General features: G+C 40.3%; 1 protein-coding gene across 3 annotated transcripts in view; it reads left to right on the forward strand.

Annotated features, from left to right (window-relative positions):
• The window catches only part of itga7 (integrin, alpha 7), a 54,855-nt gene that overhangs the window by 20,423 nt on the left and 10,407 nt on the right, over positions 1-24,025 (forward strand). For 2 of the 3 annotated variants that reach the window (XR_011927861.1, XM_072452679.1), the window contains exons 2-15: positions 2,971-3,098; positions 3,300-3,379; positions 4,677-4,932; positions 6,654-6,785; positions 15,051-15,258; positions 15,569-15,765; positions 16,328-16,416; positions 16,491-16,618; positions 17,492-17,587; positions 18,310-18,371; positions 19,817-19,986; positions 20,464-20,613; positions 21,174-21,289; positions 23,795-23,981. Coding sequence is in view for 2 of the 3 variants with exons in the window: in XM_072452679.1 (XP_072308780.1) it covers positions 2,971-3,098; positions 3,300-3,379; positions 4,677-4,932; positions 6,654-6,785; positions 15,051-15,258; positions 15,569-15,765; positions 16,328-16,416; positions 16,491-16,618; positions 17,492-17,587; positions 18,310-18,371; positions 19,817-19,986; positions 20,464-20,613; positions 21,174-21,289; positions 23,795-23,981 (1,999 nt within the window). In the remaining variant the exon portion in view is untranslated. Of the gene's footprint in view, positions 1-2,970; positions 3,099-3,299; positions 3,380-4,676; positions 4,933-6,653; positions 6,786-9,431; positions 9,540-15,050; positions 15,259-15,568; positions 15,766-16,327; positions 16,417-16,490; positions 16,619-17,491; positions 17,588-18,309; positions 18,372-19,816; positions 19,987-20,463; positions 20,614-21,173; positions 21,290-23,794; positions 23,982-24,025 lie in introns of all 3 variants that reach the window. The other variant, XM_072452680.1, reaches the window with a different exon arrangement.

Raw genomic sequence — 24,025 nt, forward strand, 5'->3', positions numbered from 1 at the left:
GGAGTGACTGGACAGTTTAATCTGCTTATGAAGATGATGTACTAGGACATCTCTGCAACATGGTTTTTGTGCGAGATGAGAATTTTGAGAGCGTTTGCCAGCACTACACTCCTTTAGTGGATTAATTGTCTTTATAGTGCAACAGCTCTACCTAATTCTGTATCTTTGCATAACGTTTTTTATGCCCTTAATACGGATGTGCATTGAATTCAATTTGAATGAAATCGAGATCCAATCATATCATACTGTATAGTTAACAATTAGCTTTTAATGGAGAGGTTAACAGCCAATCTCAGGAAAAAGCCTTTTGTTGTTTTTTGGAGATGAGGTCAAACCTTGGAGGAATACATTTTTGTTTTTTGTTTAAATGGCATTAAAAGTCTTTTTTTTTAATTTGGTTAAGGTTTATAAACTAGTTATAAAAAACAAATATGATAGGATCAGTGGTGTGCATAGATTTTGTTTGAGGTACTTTTGAGCTCCTTAACTCTCATAATACATGTATGGAGTACAAGTGTTGTCGAAAATACTGACCCTGGAACAAACTTCACCTCAACCGTCCCAAAAGTAGTGCTAAATGTCTGAATGCTGCTAATTGTTCACGTACAATCATTCATGTCAAAACTTTGCCTCAGTTCCACACACTTTTTTCTTGTTTGGAAATATTTTGTGAGCTGTGTGTGTCTGTGTTCAGTCTGAGAGAAAAAGGAGTTAAAATATTCTTAATCTGGAGTTGGGAGTGGAGTTTTTTATAAACGCGAGACAATTCTTCAAATTGAGTTTTTGGCAGCTGTTCCAAAGTGATATGCTTTAAGATTGATGTACTACTACTTTTCTCCACCAAAATACTTTTGAGCTCGATGATTGGACAAGAGAGAACGTAAGGTCAGGTGAAGACCAGTCTACAAAAAGCAAATATAAACAGAAAATAATAATTTCTCACCAAATGCTGACTTGATCTTGTGATAAACTTGTATTTCCAGCAATGATAAGTTTATATATTGAGCATCAGCTATTTCCTGTGCACAATGCATTTAAAATTATGCGGAATTTGTTTTTTGGGTGCAGTCTAGCTTTAACCGCGTCATAGGGCCTTGAACGTGGAATTGCCATGTCCTTTGCATGGAAACACAGACTGCCATTAACAGAAACGTTCCAACACACTCTAAAGTGCTGGCCCAAACTCTTCTATTCTGGTCCTTTATAACCGTACTCCCTTTTTAAGCCCAACATAAAGTCAAATTGTTGCTTGCCTTTCTCTGTTGGCACTATCAGGCCTTGTATTTATAGGCAAATACTTCCCAGCCGCAGACATGGCTAATTCAAGCGTGAGACCAGTAACACGGTGGGGAGAATGGTGCATCGCAGGACCTTTGGACACAACTTTGCACTAGCCTCACCTATTCCATTATACATTTAGCTTCATTGTAACGTGGGTCTATCTATTGTCTTCATTGCTCATCTGCATGCCTGACTGACAGTGTTGAGAGGAATGTGGAGAGTTTTTAAATAGCAAGTCGGAATTGGAGTATCCTAATAAGGCAGAGGCCAGCGACTCTCAGACCCAAAATACCATCTACACTTCTCTTAGACACTAAGCACAATATTATAGCAACAGAACAAGAACAGAGTGAAGCCAAAGTAGAGTGAGGCTCCAAAATAGATGACTCAGATTTGATGGGAACACACTGGACTTATTTTAAGTCCACACGGTGGACTTAATACATGAACTTATTCATTTTAAATGGTTTGCAGCGGTACAGACTTATTCCTCACTTTCCTGTATTCTAGCATCCTGATTATTCACCGCAATGAGTTTATTAAGTGAAGTTTTAGTGTCCCTCAGAGGGAAATTTGTAGTAGCATGTAGTGCTTTGGTGTAGGACTGCAACGATTATTCGAGTAAATCGAGTCATTTGATAAAAAAAAAAAACTTTGATTATTATTTTATTGCCTCGATGATTCGTATAATTTACATATTTAATAAAAAACACTTGAATCTGTGGTGCATGGAGTGCATGGAACGACGTGTGGCGCTTTCATTTCATAAAGAGCTTGTTCCATGCAGCAACTAAAGCACAACAGAGGAGAGAGCGCCGTGTGTTAAACTCAGTGTTTCGAGTAACACTGCAAACATTTTGCAGCATTAGCTCCGTGTGCCGTTCAGTTTAGCCTCTGTGTCTTCGCTCCATCATACCGGACTGTATGTTTCACACTCGCGGTCCTCTGAGCTCTTTCAAATGGCAAACTCTGCTTCCCAGTCACACTTGTAAGTTTAAAACACGCCGCTCTCTCCTCTGTTGTGCTTTGAAACAGCCAATACATCCATGGAAACAGCACCGAGGAGCATGATTATGAAACAGAAAGCCCGCGATGACGAGACGTTGACACAGGCTAAAGAGAACGGCACACGGAGCTAATGCTGCAAAATGCAGAGTTACAGCTCAAAACACCAGAATCACTGGTCTCACTCAACATAATAATACGTTTCTTATTTTAAGGCTACTGTAACTGCTTAAACGTTAATTAGTCCTTTATATATATTCTTTATATACAAGCAGAACAGTTTGGACTGGTGAAGTGAAATGTTGCTGTTTTGGGGACATACAAAAAAAACGATTTAATATGTTTTTAAATAGTTTACATTATGTACAAAAAATGTACCAATTACTTGATTTGTTTAAAAAGAATAATCGATAAATTAATCGATTACTAAAAAAGTTGATAGCTGCAGCTCTACTTGGGTGTAGAGATACAATACAATACAAAAGAAGGGAATACTACATTGAATAAAAATCTACATAATCATGTAAACAATACAATGATAAACTACTGTCTATTTAGATGACACAGAATGCAGCGGTCTCATTTTGACCCGAAGAGCAGCTTTTACACTGTATCTGTTCCGTTCACTTTAGCCATTTCATATCCAAACCTGTTCTGTTCTAAATGTCCCTCCTGTCCTCACAGGATCCTGGTGGGGGCCCCGCAGGCGGCAGGACAGGGGGCGCTGTTGGGCAGCAGACCTGGAGCTTTGTTCAAATGCCCTGTCTCACCAGAAGAGTACGACTGTGAACGAGTGGACATCGACGGAGATGGTACAATTTGATGACTTCATTTCTTTTAAAGTCAGATTTTCTTCTCGACTCTTTAAACAGTGCTGGGCTCTGATTGGTTGCTGAGATCTGTCTGGCGATGTCTTTATTGTTGCTTATTGTACACTTCATAGATCAATCTGTGTTTATTTGTGTTTATTTGTTCATAAACTGCAGCAGCTGATGTACGTTTCCTGTCTCTAGTGAGTTTGGACAAAGAAAGCAAAGACAACCAATGGCTGGGAGTCACAGTCAAGAGTCAAGGCATCGGAGGGAAAGTCGTGGTAAGATCAGAACCTGCACAACAATGTATCGCCTCCCGCCTGTCGTGCCCCCTCTTTCCTGTCGTGCCGCCTCTCGCGCCCCCTTTCGCCTGCCGTGCCCCCTTTCGCCTGTCGTGCCCCCTCCCGCCTGTCGTGCCCCCTCCCGCCTGTCGTGCCCCCTCCCGCCTGTCATGCCCCCTCTCGCCTGTCGTGCCCCCTCTTTCCTGTCGTGCCCCCTCTCTCCTGTCGTGCCCCCTCTCGCCTGTCGTGCCCCCTCTCGCCTGTCGTGCCCCCTCTCGCCTGTCGTGCCCCCTTTCGCCTGTCGTGCCCCCTCTCTCCTGTCGTGCCCCCTTTCGCCTGTCGTGCCCCCTCTCGCCTGTCGTTTCCCCTCTCGCCTGTCAGGCCCCCTCTCGCCTGTCGTGCCCCCTTTCGCCCGTCGTGCCCCCTCTCGCCCGTCGTGCCCCCTCTCGCCCGTCGTGGCCCCTTGTCGCCCGTCGTGCCCCTTCTCGCCTGTCATGCCCCTTCTCGCCTGTCGTGCCCCTTCTCGCCTGTCGTGCCCCCTCTCGCCCGTCCTGCCCCCTTCGCCCGTCGGGCCCCCTCTCGCCTGTCGGGCCCCCTCCCTCCCGTTGGGCCCCCTCCCGCCCGTCGTGCCCCCTCCCGCCCGTCGTGCCCCCTCTCGCCTGTCGTGCCCCCTCTCTCCTGTCGTGCCCCCTCTCTCCTGTCGTGGCCCCTTCTCGCCTGTCGTTCCCCTTCTCGCCCGTCGGGCCCCCTCTCGCCTGTCGGGCCCCCTCCCTCCCGTTGGGCCCCCTCCCGCCCGTCGTGCCCCCTCCCGCCCGTCGTGCCCCCTCTCGCCTGTCGGGCCCCCTCTCGCCTGTCGGGCCCCCTCCCTCCCATTGGGCCCCCTCCCGCCCGTCGTGCCCCCTCCCGCCCGTCGTGCCCCCTCTCGCCTGTCGTGCCCCCTCTCGCCTGTCGTGCCCCCTCTCTCCTGTCGTGGCCCCTTCTCGCCTGTCGTTCCCCTTCTCGCCTGTCGTGCCCCCTCTCGCCTGTCTTAAATATATCTTAAATATTTTTTCAATTTATTCCATTCCATTTTACAAAGTGCTTATCATTGTTCTAAAAGTGAGTTCCCTTTAAAGATAGTACGCCTAGCCATGGTAAAGATCTCAACAAGTCTTAAATATCCTGTTCTTGTTTCTATTGTATTCCCTCTTCTGTTATGTTGTTGTTCAGTTTTTGTTGTTCTCTTCTAATGAAAAATAGAATAGTTATAAAGTCTTAAATGTCCCACTAGAACCCTGTAATCCTCTTCCCTCGGCAGACCTGTGCCCACCTGTACGAGCTGCGGCAGCGCGTCCGGCAGCCCTCGGAGACGCGGGACCCCATCGGGCGCTGCTACGTCCTGAGCGACGATCTGACGGAGCGCGATGACCTGGACGGAGGCGAGTGGAAGTTCTGTGAGGGGCGGCCGCAGGGGCACGAGCAGTTTGGCTTCTGTCAGCAGGGCATGTCAGTCAGCTTCACCCCCGACAACAACTTCATACTGTTCGGGGCGCCGGGGACTTACAACTGGAAAGGTAATGAGGTACACTATAAAAATATGTCAATTATGTTTTTTACAATGTTTTATTCACTTGATGAGGTTGTTCAGACTATTTTAAATCATTTATTTTGGAGACAGAGAACAAGATCTTCAAGAACCAGTGGACATTTCAAGGGATTAGAGACAGTTTAACTTCCATAGAAATAGAAAATACTATTACCCAGTGGTGGAAGAAGTACTCAATTTTCTCAAAGCTGCGGTACCCAACTTTTTTGTGTAAATTAGTATTTTCTTTTCGTTTTCCCCCAAAGAGTATATTGTAAAAAGCAGCACTTTAGAATATTATAGCTAAGTCTGTGTAATCAATATTAGTAAATATGTAATAAGTACTCTATATGGCATATATTGAATTATGAAATACTGAAACATAAATTTGATATTTTATTGGTAAAGTTCAATACTACTTCAAGGAAATAAATTATAGCTGAAGATAAATTGTAAATCACAACTGGGAAAACCTCTTTTGGATAAACAAGCAGAAGCATGGCCATTAGAGTTTTGCTTTCTGTAGCTATGAAATATAAAAGACAAATAGATTTATTATAAACCAATCTCGTAATTGGAAGCAGAAATGATGTTGTTATTGATTAGAGAACGCTCTGAGCCTGAGCTGGTGCAGAGAAGGACGAATGAATATGTGGTTCAATACAATCCATACTGCGCCGTATCCACCATCATATTCTGCACTGTAACTGCACACTGCAACTGTGTCATTGATTATGTAGATTTATTTTGGAAAAGAGATGGTATTTTCAGAAAACTTCTGAACATACTTTAATTTAAGTCATTGGTTGGTAAGAAATAGAAAAATACATTTAAAATAAGCTGTAAAATGTAAGATCTTTAATATTGTTTATATATTTTTTCTAGCATTATTTAAGCATTTGTATCAACATTTTAAATTAATCAAAAGTACTCGATGTAATTATGTCATGTATTTCGAGTCCAGCACCTGGGTGTCTTCAAGGGGAAGTTATTGCCTTTCTTGTAAAGTTCCACAGTGGCATTAATCTTACCCATGTCGTTTAATTAATAATTGGTGTTTTAATTGATGAAAAACACCGTCCAAACAAAGATAATAAGTTAATAATTGCTTGAAATAAGATTAAAGTAAGATTGCCAATGGAACAAGCTGTTTCTAACTTGAAATGACACTTGAAATAATAACAAAACTTGGAAAATATTCTTTTGGAAAATCTAATTTTAAGAAAGTCAAAACATACTCAAATCAAGATAAATACTGCTTAAATCAATCACGTTTTAACTTGGTGTCTGATTTAAGGTTGTACATTTGTCCACTGTTGCTTGTGTTAGCAGTTTGTCTCCATCGAGATAAGACACATTCCTGGCAAAGCAATAACATCTCTACAAAGACAAGCAGGTTGACCAAAGATCAGAACAATCCTTCCAACAGGAAGGATTGTTCCCTTTGGTCAACAGGAGCAAATTCAATATAAAAAAATTCTAGTGAAATGTATATATTTCTGTTTGTTTAAAGCTGGGACTCGAACTAAAAAAAATCCCCTCAAACCATATGAAAAGTGCTTTCTACTCTTCAATAAAAGAAGTGGTGCAGTGCAGTGTACAGTGTTCTGCAGATGTCCATGTTCTGTAACGCTCTGCTCTCTCCTAAACCACAGTCTCGGTTGTGTGTCGTCCCTTGTCTTTGCCGCGCCCTCACCTTTGCTCCCACAGGCGAGATGCGAGTCCAGCTTCTGAACCAGACCCTTTTGGACTTGGGTTTCTATGACGACGGTCCGTATGAGGTCGCCGATCAAAAACAGCTGAACGCACAGCTGATCCCAGTGCCCTACCACAGTTACCTGGGTATTTCCTCCCTCTTCCTCCCCCCATTTCACTGCACGGAGCGGGACCACCAGGCTCAGACGAGACCCTCTGCCCCGGGACAATGTGGGATTTTCACTCTGGGGTTTTGTGGTGGAGGACAAAAAAACAAAACAACAAAAACTCATTGAGCCAAAAACAAAATCGAAGTAGTAGTAATAGTAAATGTCTGAGGAAGAATTGAGCTGCAGTTTTATTGTCATTTGTTGATATTTTAATTATGGCTGCTGACTTTTACACGTTGAGTCGGTGAATCGGGCGATGGTGTTTTAGTCGACCAAAATGCGTATTTGTGAACTAATTATCACTTTAATATATCAGAAAGGAGTTTGCTAGCCGAAGAATGAATCATGCCTTTTACACATATATTCATTTATGCCAGTTTTAATCGATCGGCAGGTCTTTAATTTATTATTCCTCAATTATGATTATGTATATTAGGGCTGCAACAAGTCAATTAGCACTTTTTTAAATAAGTAATAGTCAACTAAGTTACTAAATGTATAATCTTTAGCTAGACTGTAAATAGGCTCCAAAAAGAGGTTTTATGACCTAGGCAGGGCAATAATTGCATGAAAATAGCACGGAAAATGTGGATATTCATATTTTTTGATAAATATACTCCACCAAGATGTGCTCATTTAGCTTCACTTTAGCATCATCTTAATCCAGTAAAAATGTCATATTCACGGGACTATGAAAAAAAAGTACTCAGAGCGTTCATGCTTGCACTAACACCCCATTTAACGAGGATTAAACATGAACAATTCCAGGGTTAAATCAGGACTAAACTAGGACTGAAGCTGGAACTAAATATGAACAAATCCAGGGTTAAACCAGGACTAAACTAGGACTGAAGCTGGAACTAAACATGAACAAATCCAGGGTTAAACCAGGACTAAACTAGGACTGAAGCTGGAACTAAACATGAACAAATCCAGGGTTAAACCAGGACTAAACTAGGACTGAAGCTGGAACTAAACATGAACAAATCCAGGGTTAAACCAGGACTAAACTAGGACTGAAGCTGGAACTAAACATGAACAAATCCAGGGTTAAACCAGGACTAAACTACGATTAAATGTGAACAAAACCAGGGTTAAACTAGGACTGAAGCTGGAATTAAACATGAACAAATCCAGGGTTAAACCAGGACTAAACTAGGACTGAAGCTGGAACTAAACATGAACAAATCCAGGGTTAAACCAGGACTAAACTAGGACTGAAGCTGGAACTAAACATGAACAAATCCAGGGTTAAACCAGGACTAAACTAGGACTGAAGCTGGAACTAAACATGAACAAATCCAGGGTTAAACCAGGACTTAAACGGTCTACACTGTCTACAAAGTCTACACCAGGACCAAACAAATGCACCCAAAATAAACAAATATACTGTTTTGAGGAGAAAACAACCATAAAATAAGAGTGAAATAAGAATTAAGAGTCAATTAAAAGGGTCTGATATGGTAGTAAGTAAACTAGTGCTTAAAATAGTGAAATATCAGTGAGCAGGGACGCGATGTCGCCGTCCCGTTTGGGAATCCGTGGTTTGGTATGTGGATTATGCCCGGATAACCCTCAGTCTGAGTCACAAAGCTTCAACTATGGCTCCGCCCACATGTGAAATATTTTCTCATATCACCGTGGACGGAGGACACTGACGTCTCCAAACAGCATGACGCTGTCCACAGTCCAAAGTTTAACTGAGGTAGAGTGACGTTTTGAGATACTTTAGTTTCATAGATCACAATAATCTCATTGTTTTAGCAAATTAAAGAGATTGAGAGTAATTTTTGTTCCTATAAACCCTTTGAAGATTGAGTAGGCTTATGTTTTACCTGCAAGATGAATCAAAAGTGTCTAATTCAACATAATAATAGCACAAGTTCCACATTTTTTAGGATTTTAATTGAACTTGGTTAACTCCATTTGCAAATTTTTTTAATCAATGAAATCCTGTGTTTGGTCCATCTTGACAACACATTTCCACAAAACATCAGGAATGTGCTGAAAGGTGACTGTAAATGTCTTTGAGGTTCAAAAGTCGTACACAACATGAACCCTAAAGTTAACTGCAAAAGTGCAGAAACATCACTTTAAACTCTTGTTTAGGAGAATACAACAGACATTTCTGTGCTTTTTATTTTCATCAGCTCAATTTTCTGTCATTTCTAATCATTTTAATTGCAGACGATATACTTAATATTTGAATTTTGCATATCTCCAGAACAACAGCTGTGATTTATCAAGTTATCTGACTAAAATACACCTTAATCAAGTTTAGCCAGGGCAAGTTCAGTCAGAATTAATGTCACGAAAGTATCTCCACACATAACCAGAAAGTTCCCACAAACCCGTCAGGAGGGACTCGTCTGAGGCTGAAACCACCTCTCCATTTTCACACAGGAACCGAAATCCACCAGGACTGCGCCACGGCAACCAAAACGCCACCACAAACCAAACAACAAAAACAAATCACCGCTGCTTGTCTCACCTGCACTCTCCCCTTTTCTGTTTCTCTTTTCTTTTATTTGCCCCCACCATTTCATCACCCCATCACCCCTCCACCTGTCGCACCCTTCTCTCCCTCTCCTCTGTCCTCTCCTCTGGGACGTCCCATGTTCAGGGCTCTTGTTCATGGCTAGCCCGATTGAAGACGCGCTGCTGTACAAAACTCTGGAGCCCTCGAGTCGACCCACTCCATTTGAAGACGTAGCCCATAATAGCTACTTAGGTTTGTAGGCGTGGTGTGTGGGTTTGTGTCGAAAAACCGTCTCTGTCTGACCCGTCTAACGTCCCGTCATGTCTGTTTTAGATTTAGTTTGAAGTCTATGTGGGTTCTTCTGGTTACGTTTTTCCGCAGCGAAGAGACAACCATCTACCTGCAGCGCTTTGCTCGGTTCGTTTACAAGATGGCGGTCTCTTTGTGAAGCTGCAGGGTGGGACATCTGCTACTTAGCCTGGCCAGCCGGACATATTCACCAATATATCACTATTTAACACTAAAATGATCTCACTTTACCAGTCTAAATGTGGGGCTGGGAATCACAAGGTCCGTCACGATTCAATAAAACACACGACAAATGGCTTGGATAATATCACAATTAATCAATGTTTTGTATTGATATTCTGCAGTATTTCACAATAATCGAATATATTTTAACAACAGTACTTGTTTGTGAAATTATTATTATTATCATTATTATTAAAACATTGAAACATTAAAACCTTTTCCTTTCTCAGAACAAGCAACAAAATTGTAGTGCAGTGAAATTTTTTAAAATATGCCAGAAAATACTGTATTGATGTATTGATACAACAGCTCACAATATTGATACTGCATCGATCCAGAAGGAGGTTTTTTTGCATATATTTGTTGTTATTTCAGTTTTTTGATGGCTTAGGTGTTTAAATGAAAATGCATTTGAGGTTTACATAGAATAGATCCTTCCACATTCAGTGCAGATTTATCGATCAGTATAATGTAATAAAACATTTCTGCTGTCTTTTTAGTCAGTAAACAACATTTTTGCAAGATGACAAGAAAGACATTAGCCTGGGGTGTATGATATTGATCCAGGCATCAAACGAATAGTCAGTCGCCTGTAAATAAATCATTCAATGGCCGAAAATATACATCAAATACAAATTAAAGTGCATCAGACAGGTCTTTATGATTTTCTAACGTTGACCTTATTTTTGTGTTTTTACCTGTTGTTAATATGAATGATAGTGACATTAGATGAGTTATGCCCAGTGGTTTCTGGGTAATTTCCTAGTGTAATCGATTACAACCAGTAAGTAAAATTATAAACCTAAAAAATGTTCTATTCTGGGATAAAATGTATATATACTTTAAATTTAAACTATATTTAACTCAACTGCATTTTAGTTCGATGAGTGGTCCAACCTGTCATAGGCACGTTAAGTTCATATTTATATAAAATTAGCAGCTCTGGTCAGGCTACACCTTTGTAGTTTGTCTTTAATGTCTCTTTGATGTCCTTGTCCTGTTGCATGTGAGGAGCTTTGCGGGAATTTGTGGTGATTTGCAGTGTTACGACTTTAGCTTGTAGAAAAATGAACGTTAGTCTAGAAAAAGTAGTACCTGGACTTTAACGTTGCGCATCAGGGCGTCGGCTCGCGGCATTCTGAGCGACCGCTGTGATTTGACACACATTTGATGTCATTAACGGGTTGTGGTGATTTCTCTTTTAACTCGGCGTGGCTTAAAGCGTTCCTGTGGATCCCTCGTCACTTGTCACAAACCTCGTGCTGAGCCGTCGCCATGACAACACCCATTCCCCACCCGACCGTCTAAACCTCATCTCTACACACCTCTATTCGACCTAATCTGATGATGCCACACCTGCATGCGACTAAAACCTCTGACAGTGATGTTGTTTTGTGGATATGATACTTTATATAATACTTTGTCCATTTCACAGTGGAGCAATTCACTTCGCAAACTCAAGAATCCACACATGTTGAATCTAGTTGTTTTCATCAGTGACTAGGCCCATATATATAATAGAATAGACGTTAATAGTTAAAAATCACACCAGAAGCTTCTCAAAATTGTTGGAAAATCAAATAATGAAGCTGTCATTGGTCAATAACTGAGAAGCAGATAAACCAAGGTTCACAGGAACTAGTTAATAGTCCATGTGATTAGGCCAGTGGGTTTTGCATCATCTGATAATTTATATGTGGTTAATGTAGGCAACAGAATTCATACACACAAGTTGATGGGCAATAGTGCATATATCGGTTCCAGCTGGTGATATCGGAGGGTTTTCCCAGATATCGGTTTTGGTCTATATAAAAAAAATTGCTCAGATTTGCCTTTTTGAACAGACTAATGAGCAAAAATGAAAATAGAAGATCGATTAAGCCTAAAATAAGGCATGGTATGTTTATACAATCATGCAAAAATCTATATCAAATCCCAGATGACTATTAGGTTTTTTTGTACAAAAATGTATTTGTTAACGTTACTATAACTTAATATAATTTAAAAAGTTGTGGGCTTCGCTATGGATTTAAACATCTTAATATCAATAACGCAACATTTCAGTTATTGGCCACAGCAGCAAGACAAATATATATCAGCTCATAAAATAATATGGCTATATTTGACCATCCCTACCACTATATATTTGGCTTATAATGGCTGATACTGCTAATAATATTGATAAATCCATAAGTCCATTACCAGGGACAACAATCTTTTATTATAATATACTTTCTGCATATAAATGATACAATATGTTTAAGTCTCCATGACAATAACTGCCAAAAAAAAGTATATTGTACAGTAATTCCACCTCCAATGTGCAATTAAAATGTGGGAAAGTCCCTGTTTTAATGTACCACCCTCTATAAACTGTAATTTACTTGCTTTGGCGAAATCAGTATTCAACAGTCATTATCTTTAGCCTTTGTTTTCGTTCAAATAGAAACCTTTAAACCTGCCAGTTCTTTACAAGTGAATGGAAAGGCCGTAACATCACCACTGTTTTCCCCTCCTGCGTAAAGCTGAGCAAACCCACCCAGTCAGACTCGTATAACTGTAGCAGCGTTAGCCTTAAACGGCCTCTTAGCTTTTAGACACATGACCTTCCAAATGGCCTTAGCGTGAAAAAGTGGAAAAAGTAGCACCGTGTCCTCTTTTAACACCTTTTAATGGCCGCTCTCTGCACGTCGCTCACCGCGCCTGTTTCCCAGGAGCTGCCACATGTTTGTCTCAGTGTCTAGATTTGTCTCTCTTTGTTTCCCTTTTTTTTCTTGCATGTTTGCCAAGGACTAACACATGTAAAGTGCTTGTGTCTGTCCTTCGTCTGCATGTGAACGTGGCTTTATGTTGTATGTGTAAAATGTGTTTTTTTAAATGCATTGTTGAGTTTCACATGAAGTACAAAGAAGCAGATGGTCAGTGGGATTACATGCAAATATATATGTACATCTTTCTTCTCCTTAATATCACATAATGATAATATTCCACAGTATGGCACAGTATAGCTTGTCTACATTCAATTATTTCCATACAAACATACATTACCATGTTACAAGGGAGTGGTCACAATACAACCATTTCAAACTCAATTTTGACACTAAAAATAATATTCTCAACACAAATTTTGATACCACAATAATAAATGCTCTTTTTTAATAAAAGGTCAAAGTCTGACCTGTTAGTGTGATTTTTTCTAGCTTCGATACTAGTTTTATTATCGATTAGTATCTGCTTTTTTGATTCTTTTGGCTACACTACAATGGGCATGAATATATTTAATACAAAACATTTTCTCTGCAAAGCAAAAGCAGCTCCATGGCCCCTTCTGCCAGAGAAGTTGGTGGCCAGATTGACATGGTTTAGAAACAGATTAGTTTTTCACAATATTAACATTTAACAATACAAAACATTTAAAATTTCAATATTAAGGAATCGATACACGACAGTGGTAAAATATAAACTATGATAAAACAAGTCATACTTTTATTGCTGCTATCAATCCAGGTTGAACGTCTTCTTGTATTTCAAGACGTAATTGGTTTAAGCTAATGCAGCGTTCACTGAATTATTGGATGGAAACATTACATACATTAAACTTAAGCAAAGACAGAAATCAAGTTAGACATCTTTTCCAATCTAGAAGGATCTCAGGCCTGTGTAAACCCACTGACTCCCTTATTGCGCCGCTGCTTTACCTGATTAAAATGCACATTCCTCTGGACACAAACATGCATTTCATTGTAGCCTTCCACAAAAGGAGGAACAGCCTTGGGCCCATAAATTACATTAATGTCCGAGCGCTCTGTTTACATTCTGTGCACCACAGACACACAGTAAGTGTGTAATACATCTCTGTTTGGCTCCGAGCGACTCATTCTCAACCTTTACAAGTCCCGTACCATCCAAAAGAATATTTTGAATAACAAGAAGCTGGTTTATTGAGTAAGAATCTAAAAGTCTAAACCAAGACAAAATCCCGTTCAAACAACGGGACTAAACCGGGTCTAAACAATGACTAAACCTGGACTTGACAAAGTTTAAAATCATTTGAGCCGGATCAAAACCTGGACGTCGCTACGTTATGAACCAAGAACAAAAGGACCATAGGCAATCTTAACACATTTCTAAATGATGGCACATTTTTGAATCATTTTGGTCTAATCAGGGACAAAACCCCGGACCAAACAAAGTGTCGACCAAGACTAAAAAGCATTAGCAAGATTTACATAATCAGTTTGGACAAGAATATAAAGGTTAAGTAAACCAAGATGAAATCATCTTCAAACCAGGTCTAAAAAGACTCTAAACCAGGACATGACAATGTTAAGGGTATAAGCAAGATCAAAACCAGCCAACTTTTCCAAACCAGGAACAAACCAGGACCAAACCTGGATTTAGCCACTTTATACGAACCAATCGAAGGCCAATCGATAAAAGTGAGTTTTAAGAATGATTTAAAAGACGATATGGATGGTGCAAGTCTCATCTCCTCATGAACATACAACTGCCCATGTCAAAACATACAACATACCACCAGGTGTACTTGCCCCTCAGTTTTAGAAACACTGCTCCCAGCAATTGAATTACAAGCTGCTTCTCCCCCTGACCACTGACATGTTCCCCACTGACCACTGACATATTCCCCCCTGACCACTGACATGTTCCCCACTGACCACTGACATGTTCCCCACTGACCACTGACATATTCCCCCCTGACCACTGACATGTTCCCCACTGACCACTGACATGTTCCCCACTGACCACTGACATATTCCCCCCTGACCACTGACATGTTCCCCACTGACCACTGACATGTTCCCCACTGACCACTGACATGTTCCCCACTGACCACTGACATGTTCCCCACTGACCACTGACATGTTCCCCACTGACCACTGACATATTCCCCCCTGACCACTGACATGTTCCCCCCTGACCACTGACATGTTCCCCACTGACCACTGACATGTTCCCCACTGACCACTGACATATTCCCCCCTGACCACTGACATGTTCCCCCTGCAGCGCCGATGCACTACACAGAACATTTAACCAAATCACTACTTTGGCATAAAATCAATAGCCACTTAAAGCACACATTTCATCAGTAACAAGATGAAGACAACATGCAAGCACAAGACGCTCTGCTTTGAAATCACCTCTGACCTTTGACCTTTCCCCTCTCCCTTCCCCGACAATGTCTTTATTTTCAATATGAAACATGGGTAGGTTTCTCAGTGGATTCAGCGCTGGGGATAATGGCCCGCGGGGAGCTGACGTTCGTGGCCGGTGCTCCCAGGGCCAACCACACGGGGGCGGTTGTGCTGCTGAAGAAGGATAACGTGTACAGACTGGTGCCGCAGCACATCTTCTGGGGAGAGGAGCTGGCGTCTTCCTTTGGTTACTCTGTGGCCACCACGGACCTCAACAAAGACGGGTGAGGAGGAGAAGTCGGTGCAGATTTGGATAGTGGACTAGTTTGAACCATGTTTTATTAGATCACTGTATGTATAACACCTTTCAGTTATTCTTTTAATATTGAGGACAACAATCATAATATTCCATTGGATTCATAACCAACATTGACTCGCACACTTCAGCATGCATTGTCTGTAACTGGGATCAAACCTCTAACCTTCAGGGCAGGACTACACCTGTATTTAAGGGCCCCTTCTCCACACATTTCATCCCGTTTTGAAATGTCTGCCCTGGTTTACCTTTTTGCTGCGCCCGTTCCTCTTTCTCAGCTGGACCGACCTGATTGTTGGAGCTCCTAATTTCTTCGACCGTAAAGCCGAGATCGGAGGCGCAGTGTACGTTTACCTGAACCCCTTCGGTCACTGGGACGACCACTCGCGCCCCATCAGACTCAACGGGACGTATGACTCCATGTTTGGGATGACAGTGAGCAGCATCGGAGACTTGGACCAGGACGGATATGGAGGTACGTTCATCCTAATCAAACATGATAACAGCAATTCAACAAGTAATTCAGTAGTATTCATGTATTCACTTGTTTAACTGCTTGACTGTTGTTGATACATATCTTCCTTTGGTCTAATTGAATTTAACCGCAACATATTGATATAGAGACAAATGTGAAGTACAAAAACTATTTTTAAAGGAGACCTAACAGCTTTTGACCATTTTAAACAGTGTTCCCTCAAAGTTGTGTTTTAATTGATGGATTTGAGTACGGTAATCTTGTAATATCCTGAAAAAAAAGTTTTCACCTACCCCCCATCTCTGCCCACTGCTCTGTACTTTAGAAAATTCAGACTCATGGTCAAATGCATAGGGTTGAACAATAAAAACAAGTACCGTAAATGCACATCCACGGCTTGCTAAAGTAAAAAAAGCACATTTTGTTTTCATTATAATAAGACAGTATAATCACATACTAAAAAAAAGAGCCAGGGTTTCTCAGAGTTGTTTTCATGTCGATGCAAAATGTTGCAAGGCTGGTTTTCCAGGTTTTCCATCTTATTTATACTGGTTCTTTTCAGACATTGCTGTTGGAGCTCCATTTGACGGAGATGGCAAAGTCTTCATCTACAGAGGCTCTGATTCTGGCATTGAAACTAAACCGGCTCAAGTAAGTCCTGCAATCCAAATAGAACTGAAGTAAACCTTTCGTTGTCATTACATTTACTGACCAGACATTTTCAGGTGCTGGACGGTCGAGACTTTGACGTGAGGTGTTTTGGTTACTCCATCTCCGGCGGTTTGGACATGGACCATAACCACTATCCAGATCTGGCCGTGGGATCTCTGAACGACTCTGTGGTTCTCTTCAGGTGGGAGGGAATAAACGCCAGAAAACAACTAACAATCATTTTAGTAGTCGACCTATTTTAGAACTTCCATTGGGACTTTTTACATAAATTTTAACAAATAAAAAGGTCCAAATATGGTGAAGCTTCTATTTACAGTAGATCAGTGTTGTGTTGATGGTTGTTTTGGCATTTTAGAGTCTGTACAGTCCAGATAACGATTCATCACGATTAGTTAATGAATCGTCGCTGCCCTACTGCAAAAGTATGTTCAGTGATATACTGCAGAGAAGAAAAGTTCCTTGGGAGGAAGATGTTCTTACCTTTAATGGAGAAAGTGAAGATAAGCTAAAGAAATCAGTCACTGTGGTATTTGTTGAGGTATTTGGTCTAGTCTGCCTACAGTTAGAACTATTTGTAGCTTCACTGTTCAAGTGTTTTGTTTTTCTTTCTTTGGCATATTGGGAAACTATACTGCATAAGTGTAAAAGTATCAAGTTTAATGTCGGACTTTTTGCTTAAATCAGTTGTTCAAGTCTTGAATTAAAGTGAGACTAAACACCTTAACTCTACCAGAGTTTACAGCAGCACGAGACAAATGTTTTTTCACAGGTTTAAAGGCTCACAAAGCTGAAAATGAACCTACTTTGCACTAAAATGTCCATCCATCCATTTTCTACCGCTTGTTCCTTTTCGGGGTTGCGGGTGACTGGAGCCTATCCCAGTGACTTCGGGCCTTAGGCGGGGTACACCCTGGACAGTGGCCAACTCGTTGCAGGGTTAAAAATGTCCTAAAATGCTAAATAGATATAGTGCATAGCCTAACATCAGGGATATTCTTTTCAAAAATTGTATCTTCATCACATTGACAAAAACACATTGTCATTTGTGATGCAGATCTCGTCCAGTCATTCACGTGGCCAGAGAATTGAGCATTGACCCTCAGCACATCGACTTGGGCCATCACAACTGCAAAGGTCGAGATGGAGTCTGGTAAGGCCACAACAAGAGAGGAAACCACTGTATTCTACTTTCAGAACCAAGTGATCGCCTTTCTTTTTTTTACTATTTAGAGGAATTCAGAACGTGAAAATATTCATCCCTGAATTTTACTGGATCTATTTGAAGCTGAAACACAAAAAAACTTATAAATAAATAAAAAAAATCCTCTGTCACACCTTGACCTTGAGGTATATTGAATAATTGTCATATTGCTGTGGCAAATTTACAGTTAATTCACTTTTTGACTAATACTTCACCTACAACTATGACATTTACAGGCCTTTTAACACATTACTGATGGATGGCCGTAATAGAACCACCATGACATTCAAAAAAATTTTGAATGTCATGGTGGTTCTTCCAGAAAATATTGAGCTAAGGGCTGCAACTAACTCTTATTTTTGTAGTTGATTATTTCTATTATACGTTAAGACTTTGGAAATACATTTTTTAACCAAGTAAAGGTTGAAATGTGGCATGAGCTGCAGAGTCTGTAAAGATGACATTTATTAAAAATCGAGGTATTCATTCTTGTCAATATGCCCAACCTTTACTTTAAGGCACTAGTTGAAACAGCCCTGAAATAAAGTAAAACCCAAAATAAATACACACTTTTTCTTGATTATCAACCAGGAAATTCTGTATATTTTGTCTCCTCAATCCCCCAACGGTTTCATATTTCAAGCATTATTTGATCCTGTTTCCTTCTCCAGTGTGGACGTAAAGGCCTGCTTCCTGTTCACGGCACATCCAGAGCACTACAATCCACACATCAGTGAGTCCAGTCTGAAGCCACTGGTTCTGTCCTTGTCCCGCTCTCGGTGGCAGCAGCTTTCTATTTACAGAGCGTGACCTCAGCCCTGTCTCATGTTGGACACGGTTATCATAAACGAGCAGTACTTACTGTAGTCTGGAGGTTTAGTGTATGCGCTGTATCTGCATCTGTTGTTTTGATGAGTGACTGTCGAGTAAGAATCTTATTTTGAATTGAAGCTTAATTAAATGCAGATAATTGGTTACAGGATGCAAAATAAGCCAGCCTGAACTAATTTATAAAGATTTGGAATCTACAACTGTTTAAATTCACGTTTAAAGACAGATTTGCTGCTGTACAGTAGATGTAGAATGTGAAATATAAAATGCATTTTCAAAACACTTAATACAAAGCTTTGCTAACATTTTGTAATAGCTACACTGTAACAGCACTTACCGTGTTTTCCGGACTATAAGTCGCACCAGCCAAAAAATGCACAATAGAGAAGAAAAAAAACCTGTATAAGTCACATTTTTGGGGGTAAATTAATTTGATAAAATCCAAGACCAAGAACAGACATTTCATCTTGAAATGCAATTTACAATAATAACAGATGAGAGAACATGGTGAATAGGTGTACGTATGTTAACGCTAACACCTTCAGCTACATGACGCATGCTAACGCTAACACCTTCAGCTACATGACGCACAGACAGAACTGTGGTAAGTGTCTGGTATGTTAACGTAACATATGAACAGTTATTCAGATAACTATAGCATAAAGAACATGCTAACAAGTTTACCAAAGCATCAGTTTTACACCAAATCACTAAATCCACTGAATTCTTCTTCCTCTGAGTCACTTCTAAACAACTCCACAAACTCCAGAGGAAGAGGAAGTGCAGATTCTTCTTCTGCGTCGCTTAGAGCCTTGAGCGCCCTCTTGTGGTTGCCAGTGTGAAAATAACTAATAATGTCACATAAGTCGCTCTGGAGTATAAGTCGCCAAACTATGAAAAAAGGTGTAATTTATAGTCTGGAAAATACGGTAGTATAAAAATAGTGATTTTATGTGATGTTGAGCTTTCAGTGCTTACTTAAGGTGTTTGCCTGTGAAAAATGTGTGTAAATTTGTGAAAAAGCCGTTTAAAAGCCCAAATATCTGAGCGGCCTGTGCGGCGTCAGGTGGTAAAAAACCGACACCTTTCAGGCACATTTGTCCACCACTTTTGCATTTATAAAAAGGCAAAGTACAAAAAGTAAACACTTGTCACTTCCCGTAGAAACAATATGTCTCCAACCAGCTGGAATTGAACTATTCTTATATAATATATACGTTTGCATGGACCGATTGTGTGAATTGGTGAATTTTCCCTTTTGAGTTCTCGTGGAGATAGAAAAACACTATATCAGACACTATCAAATGTACTTTTATAATATTTTCCTTCCTCTTTTCTTTTTCTTAGCCCTTGTGGTGCACTTTGAGGCCGACACAGAGCGCAGGAAGTTGGGGCTCCCACACAGAGTGAACTTCCTGGGTCGAAGTTCACTGGAAGCAGAGTTCACTCAGACTGAGGAAGTGGAGATGAACAGACAGCGCCACCATGTGTGCACCACCGCCACCTTCCAGCTACACGTCAGTCACTTTTATATCAGGAAACCATTTAAATAAAAATGTTTCAAGCTGACAACAGGGGCAAGGTTTCAGAAACATGCTTGAATGAAACTAAAGTTACATTATATACCATGTTTTAGTTTATGTCAATAATGGCTGAATGACAACCTGATACATTTATTTTCTGGATAATAATCACTTGAAATCACCTTATAGCCACGTTTAATTCATTTTTTAAACTCCATGTTCAAGTTTGAGCGCATCTTAACAAATTCACACATTTTTAAGTACATCTACATTTCAATAAGTGTTTAAATGAACGATGATGATAACTTATGGAATATTTTGGAGCCATTTTTCTTTCACTTTTTCAACTTTTCTTCATTAACAGAAGACCTTCATGACCTTGTTAGCAGTTGTAGTAGCGATAAGTTGCCTTTAATGAAACGCAGTGGTGAATACAAAACCGGAATATTATTTTTCTGTTGTTTTTTCCAGGAGAACATTCGGGACAAACTGCGTCCGATCTCGTTGGCGATCACTCACACCATTAAACCAGAGCCACTGCGACGACACTCCGGGGCCAAACAACTGGAGAAGCTTCCTCCTGTTCTGAGCGTGTCGCCCTCCAACACGCTGCACTCCGAGGTAAACGCACGCAATAAAATCACGCTTTATGTCTATCATTCTCTTACGTAATCATTTAGTGATTTATGTTTGCTTGTTTCGTTTTAGTTTATTTGCATTTGTAGTAAAACCCTATTGGAAAGCATGTGTAAAAAGCTCAAAGTGCAAAGTAAAACATTAAAAACAAACACATAAAACACATAAACAAGGACATAAGTTACAAGACACTAAAAGGACTGGAAATAAGGTTTGATGATTGAATACATGTTATACACATCCTTGTGTTCTGGATGGGAAGAATGGGCTTTAAATACGTTGTAAACATGATTAAATAAAAAACAAAATTACCAATATTAACATAAAGTATTTTCCCACATTCTTATGCATTAGGCTATGAAGTAAATACTAGATGTAAGTAATAGTATTAAGTATTTGATTTGTTACCCTATGTGTCCTTAACATTCATCTTTAGTGTCAAGCACTTTTCTCTCCAATGCAAACGTTAATTACGTTCACAATGTATGTCATTTCAGTCTAATTTAATGTACTTCATATAATCCTCCTTGCTGTTCTCCTTAAAGATAAACTTCCTGCGTGAAGGCTGTGGCAGCGACAAGATCTGCCAGAGCAACCTGAGGCTCAGCTACCAGTTTGGAACACGACCTCTGACCTCCGACCTCTTCACCCCTCTGCCACGGTCAGTCACCATGGAAACACACGTATACCTTGTATAAGCCGCACACTCTAATCTATTCATAAACACATAATATGAACGACACTATTGTGAACTATAGAGCTCGACATAATTATTATAGTTCATCTTTGTAAACAGAACATGCACCAGTAAAGTTTGAGTGCCATTTAAAAAATAATAATGAAAGGCTTTCAGTTTACTCTGTATAAAGCATTTTCTATTACATTTTTATCCAAATGCATGGAGGTATCTAGATTTGTATTTGTACGACGGAGTATAAGGGCCAAACAAGGAAAAAAAATGAGCTGCACTACGAGAATAAAGTCATTAATTAATGAGAAAAAATACGTTAATTAATGAGAAAAAAGTCGAAGTCAGAAAAAAGTCGTAAATTAACGGCAATAAACTCCTTAAATAACGAGAAAAAAAGTCATTAATTAATGAGAAAAAAACTCCTTAATTAACGAGAAAAAAGTCGTAGTTTAGGCGCCGATTCAAAGTGACGTGAGCAGTTCACTTTCAGCCCCACGGTCAGGACGCAAAAGAACGGGCTTGGATGAGTTGACAGTTTAGAACTACATAAAAGCCTGAAATACATGTTAAAGTGTTTCCTGGTTTTTAAAACGATGTCTTACGTGTGTGTTTATTACAAGACAAGACACTGCCGTTTAGCAGCACCTTTCCTGTTACACAAACTGTTGGATAAACGCTTTACTTTCTCCATGATGCAGCTGTAGTGCATCATGGGCTCAAACAGCAGCCGTGCTCCGTGTCACAGCCGCCCGCAGACATCGTTGTTATATTCACACATGTTCTGCTCCTCTATAGTGTTGTTTCTCTACGTGGGCACTTTGAGCACACTAGTCATTATTCTCTCGTGCTCATTGTGTGCACTTAAGTTTTATGCTCCGATTCTAACCTTTTGTCATCTCTTGGACAAACTCGGTAAAACACACAGAACACAAAACATCCGTCTGCGCTTCCACTCAGCTCCTCCTGACGCCTGGATCATGTTTGGCACAGCCAAAAAGCGATATGTTTTACGCACATGCCATCATCCATACATCATCCATACATCATCCATACATCATCCATACATCATCCATACATCATCCATACATCATCCATACATCATGGCATGAGCTCCAACACACGTGTGCACCCAATACACAAGTCCGTCATTTTACAGGTCGACCGATAATATAATACATCCATGTCCGGGACCGGACATGAGGACACTGCACCGGGGAAATGATTGTTTGTAATGTCTAAAAGACCCGCATTATAAAGATCGACATCTATTGTGGGCTTTTGTATTCACTTTTAATCAAGCGCCATTTTGCGTCCTGGTGGTGGCGTGTTTGTGCAATGAAGACTCCACAGATGCATCTGACTCAGTGTATTGACTTGTCAGATCAGCTTCATAGCTTTAAACACAGTTCATACAAACAGAGCTGTTACTGGACTGTACCATTATGCAACACTGAGGGGGGGGAGCATGTAATATAAGATAAGATAAGATAATCCTTTATTGTCCACACATGGGGAAATTTCATTGATACAACGCAGCAGATACAGAGGAAAAGGACAGATCACAGAATATGGTGCTGAAAGTGAACCGTGTATCTGCCTTTGTTGTCTTTAAATTATGAGATTTTTATATAGAAAAAAGTCATTAATTAAAGACTTTATTCTCGTAGTGCCGCGCATTTTTTATTTTTTTTGGTTGGCCCTTATACTCCGTCGTATATTTGAACTCGTCATTTTCATTTAACATGTTAGTGTGCACCTGCAACTCGGCAACTGTCTGAGATCTTTTATTTATCTTTTTCAGCATTATCTATTTAACGCAACTTAGCAAAAAAGATTCAAATATTGTCCTTCGTCAATTTCTTCTAAAGCAGGTTTGGTACTATTCTAAATCTCAGTTATTTAACTCAAAAGTCTAAAATAGGTCTACGATGCTCCAGTAGTTGGGCTGCAAGGTTAATCAAAATCACAATTTTAATAGCTGCAATTAGAAAATCGCAAACGCTGCAATGTCCTCTTTTATTTTGCATAAAAGCTGCGCAATATAGTGGAAACTTATGTCATTTTATTTTGATTCCATCCTCCAAAAAGGTTAACCTAGAAGTAAGGTGTTCCTTTGTCTTGCTCTTAAAGTCACATTCACTTTATCATTCAGAACGTTTGACTTCAGTGTGTGTTGAAACTGAATTATTTGATTTATTACACTTTTTGTAATGTTTTAATATTCACTTAAAGGCATTTACAAGCATATTATTATTATTTTTATTTTGCTATTGAAAACAGTTTAATAATCACCTGCTTCACTTTTGTGCTGCTTTAACACTCATGCTTTTGGTGAAGGACATTAAGTATTATGAGACATCTACAAATGCTATTAATTGTCAAGTGCTTATGAACAAATGACAAGTGCTAATGAAATAGTTTACTAACTTAAAGTCTGACATGATCCTGACATGTCTCTCCGTGTCCTGTTGTCAGCGATGAGGACGAGGTGCAGGTTTTCTCTCTGTCTGACCAGCGCGTGGTTGTTCTGGAGCTGGTGGTGACTAACCTGCCCTCTGACCCTCTGACCCCGGAGGAGGACGGAGACGATGCTCACGCGGCGCAGCTCCTCATCTCGCTCCCAAACACTCTGTCCTACGCCGGCTCCAGGCTGCCCCCGCAGGTACGGACCGGACACACACTCGATAAACAGATAATGATGCAATA

The sequence above is a fragment of the Eucyclogobius newberryi genome, unplaced genomic scaffold (assembly GCF_026437365.1).
Source record: "Eucyclogobius newberryi isolate DKJ021-1_F unplaced genomic scaffold, fEucNew1.0.hap1 SCAF_19, whole genome shotgun sequence".
Lineage (NCBI taxonomy): Eukaryota > Metazoa > Chordata > Actinopteri > Gobiiformes > Gobiidae > Eucyclogobius > Eucyclogobius newberryi.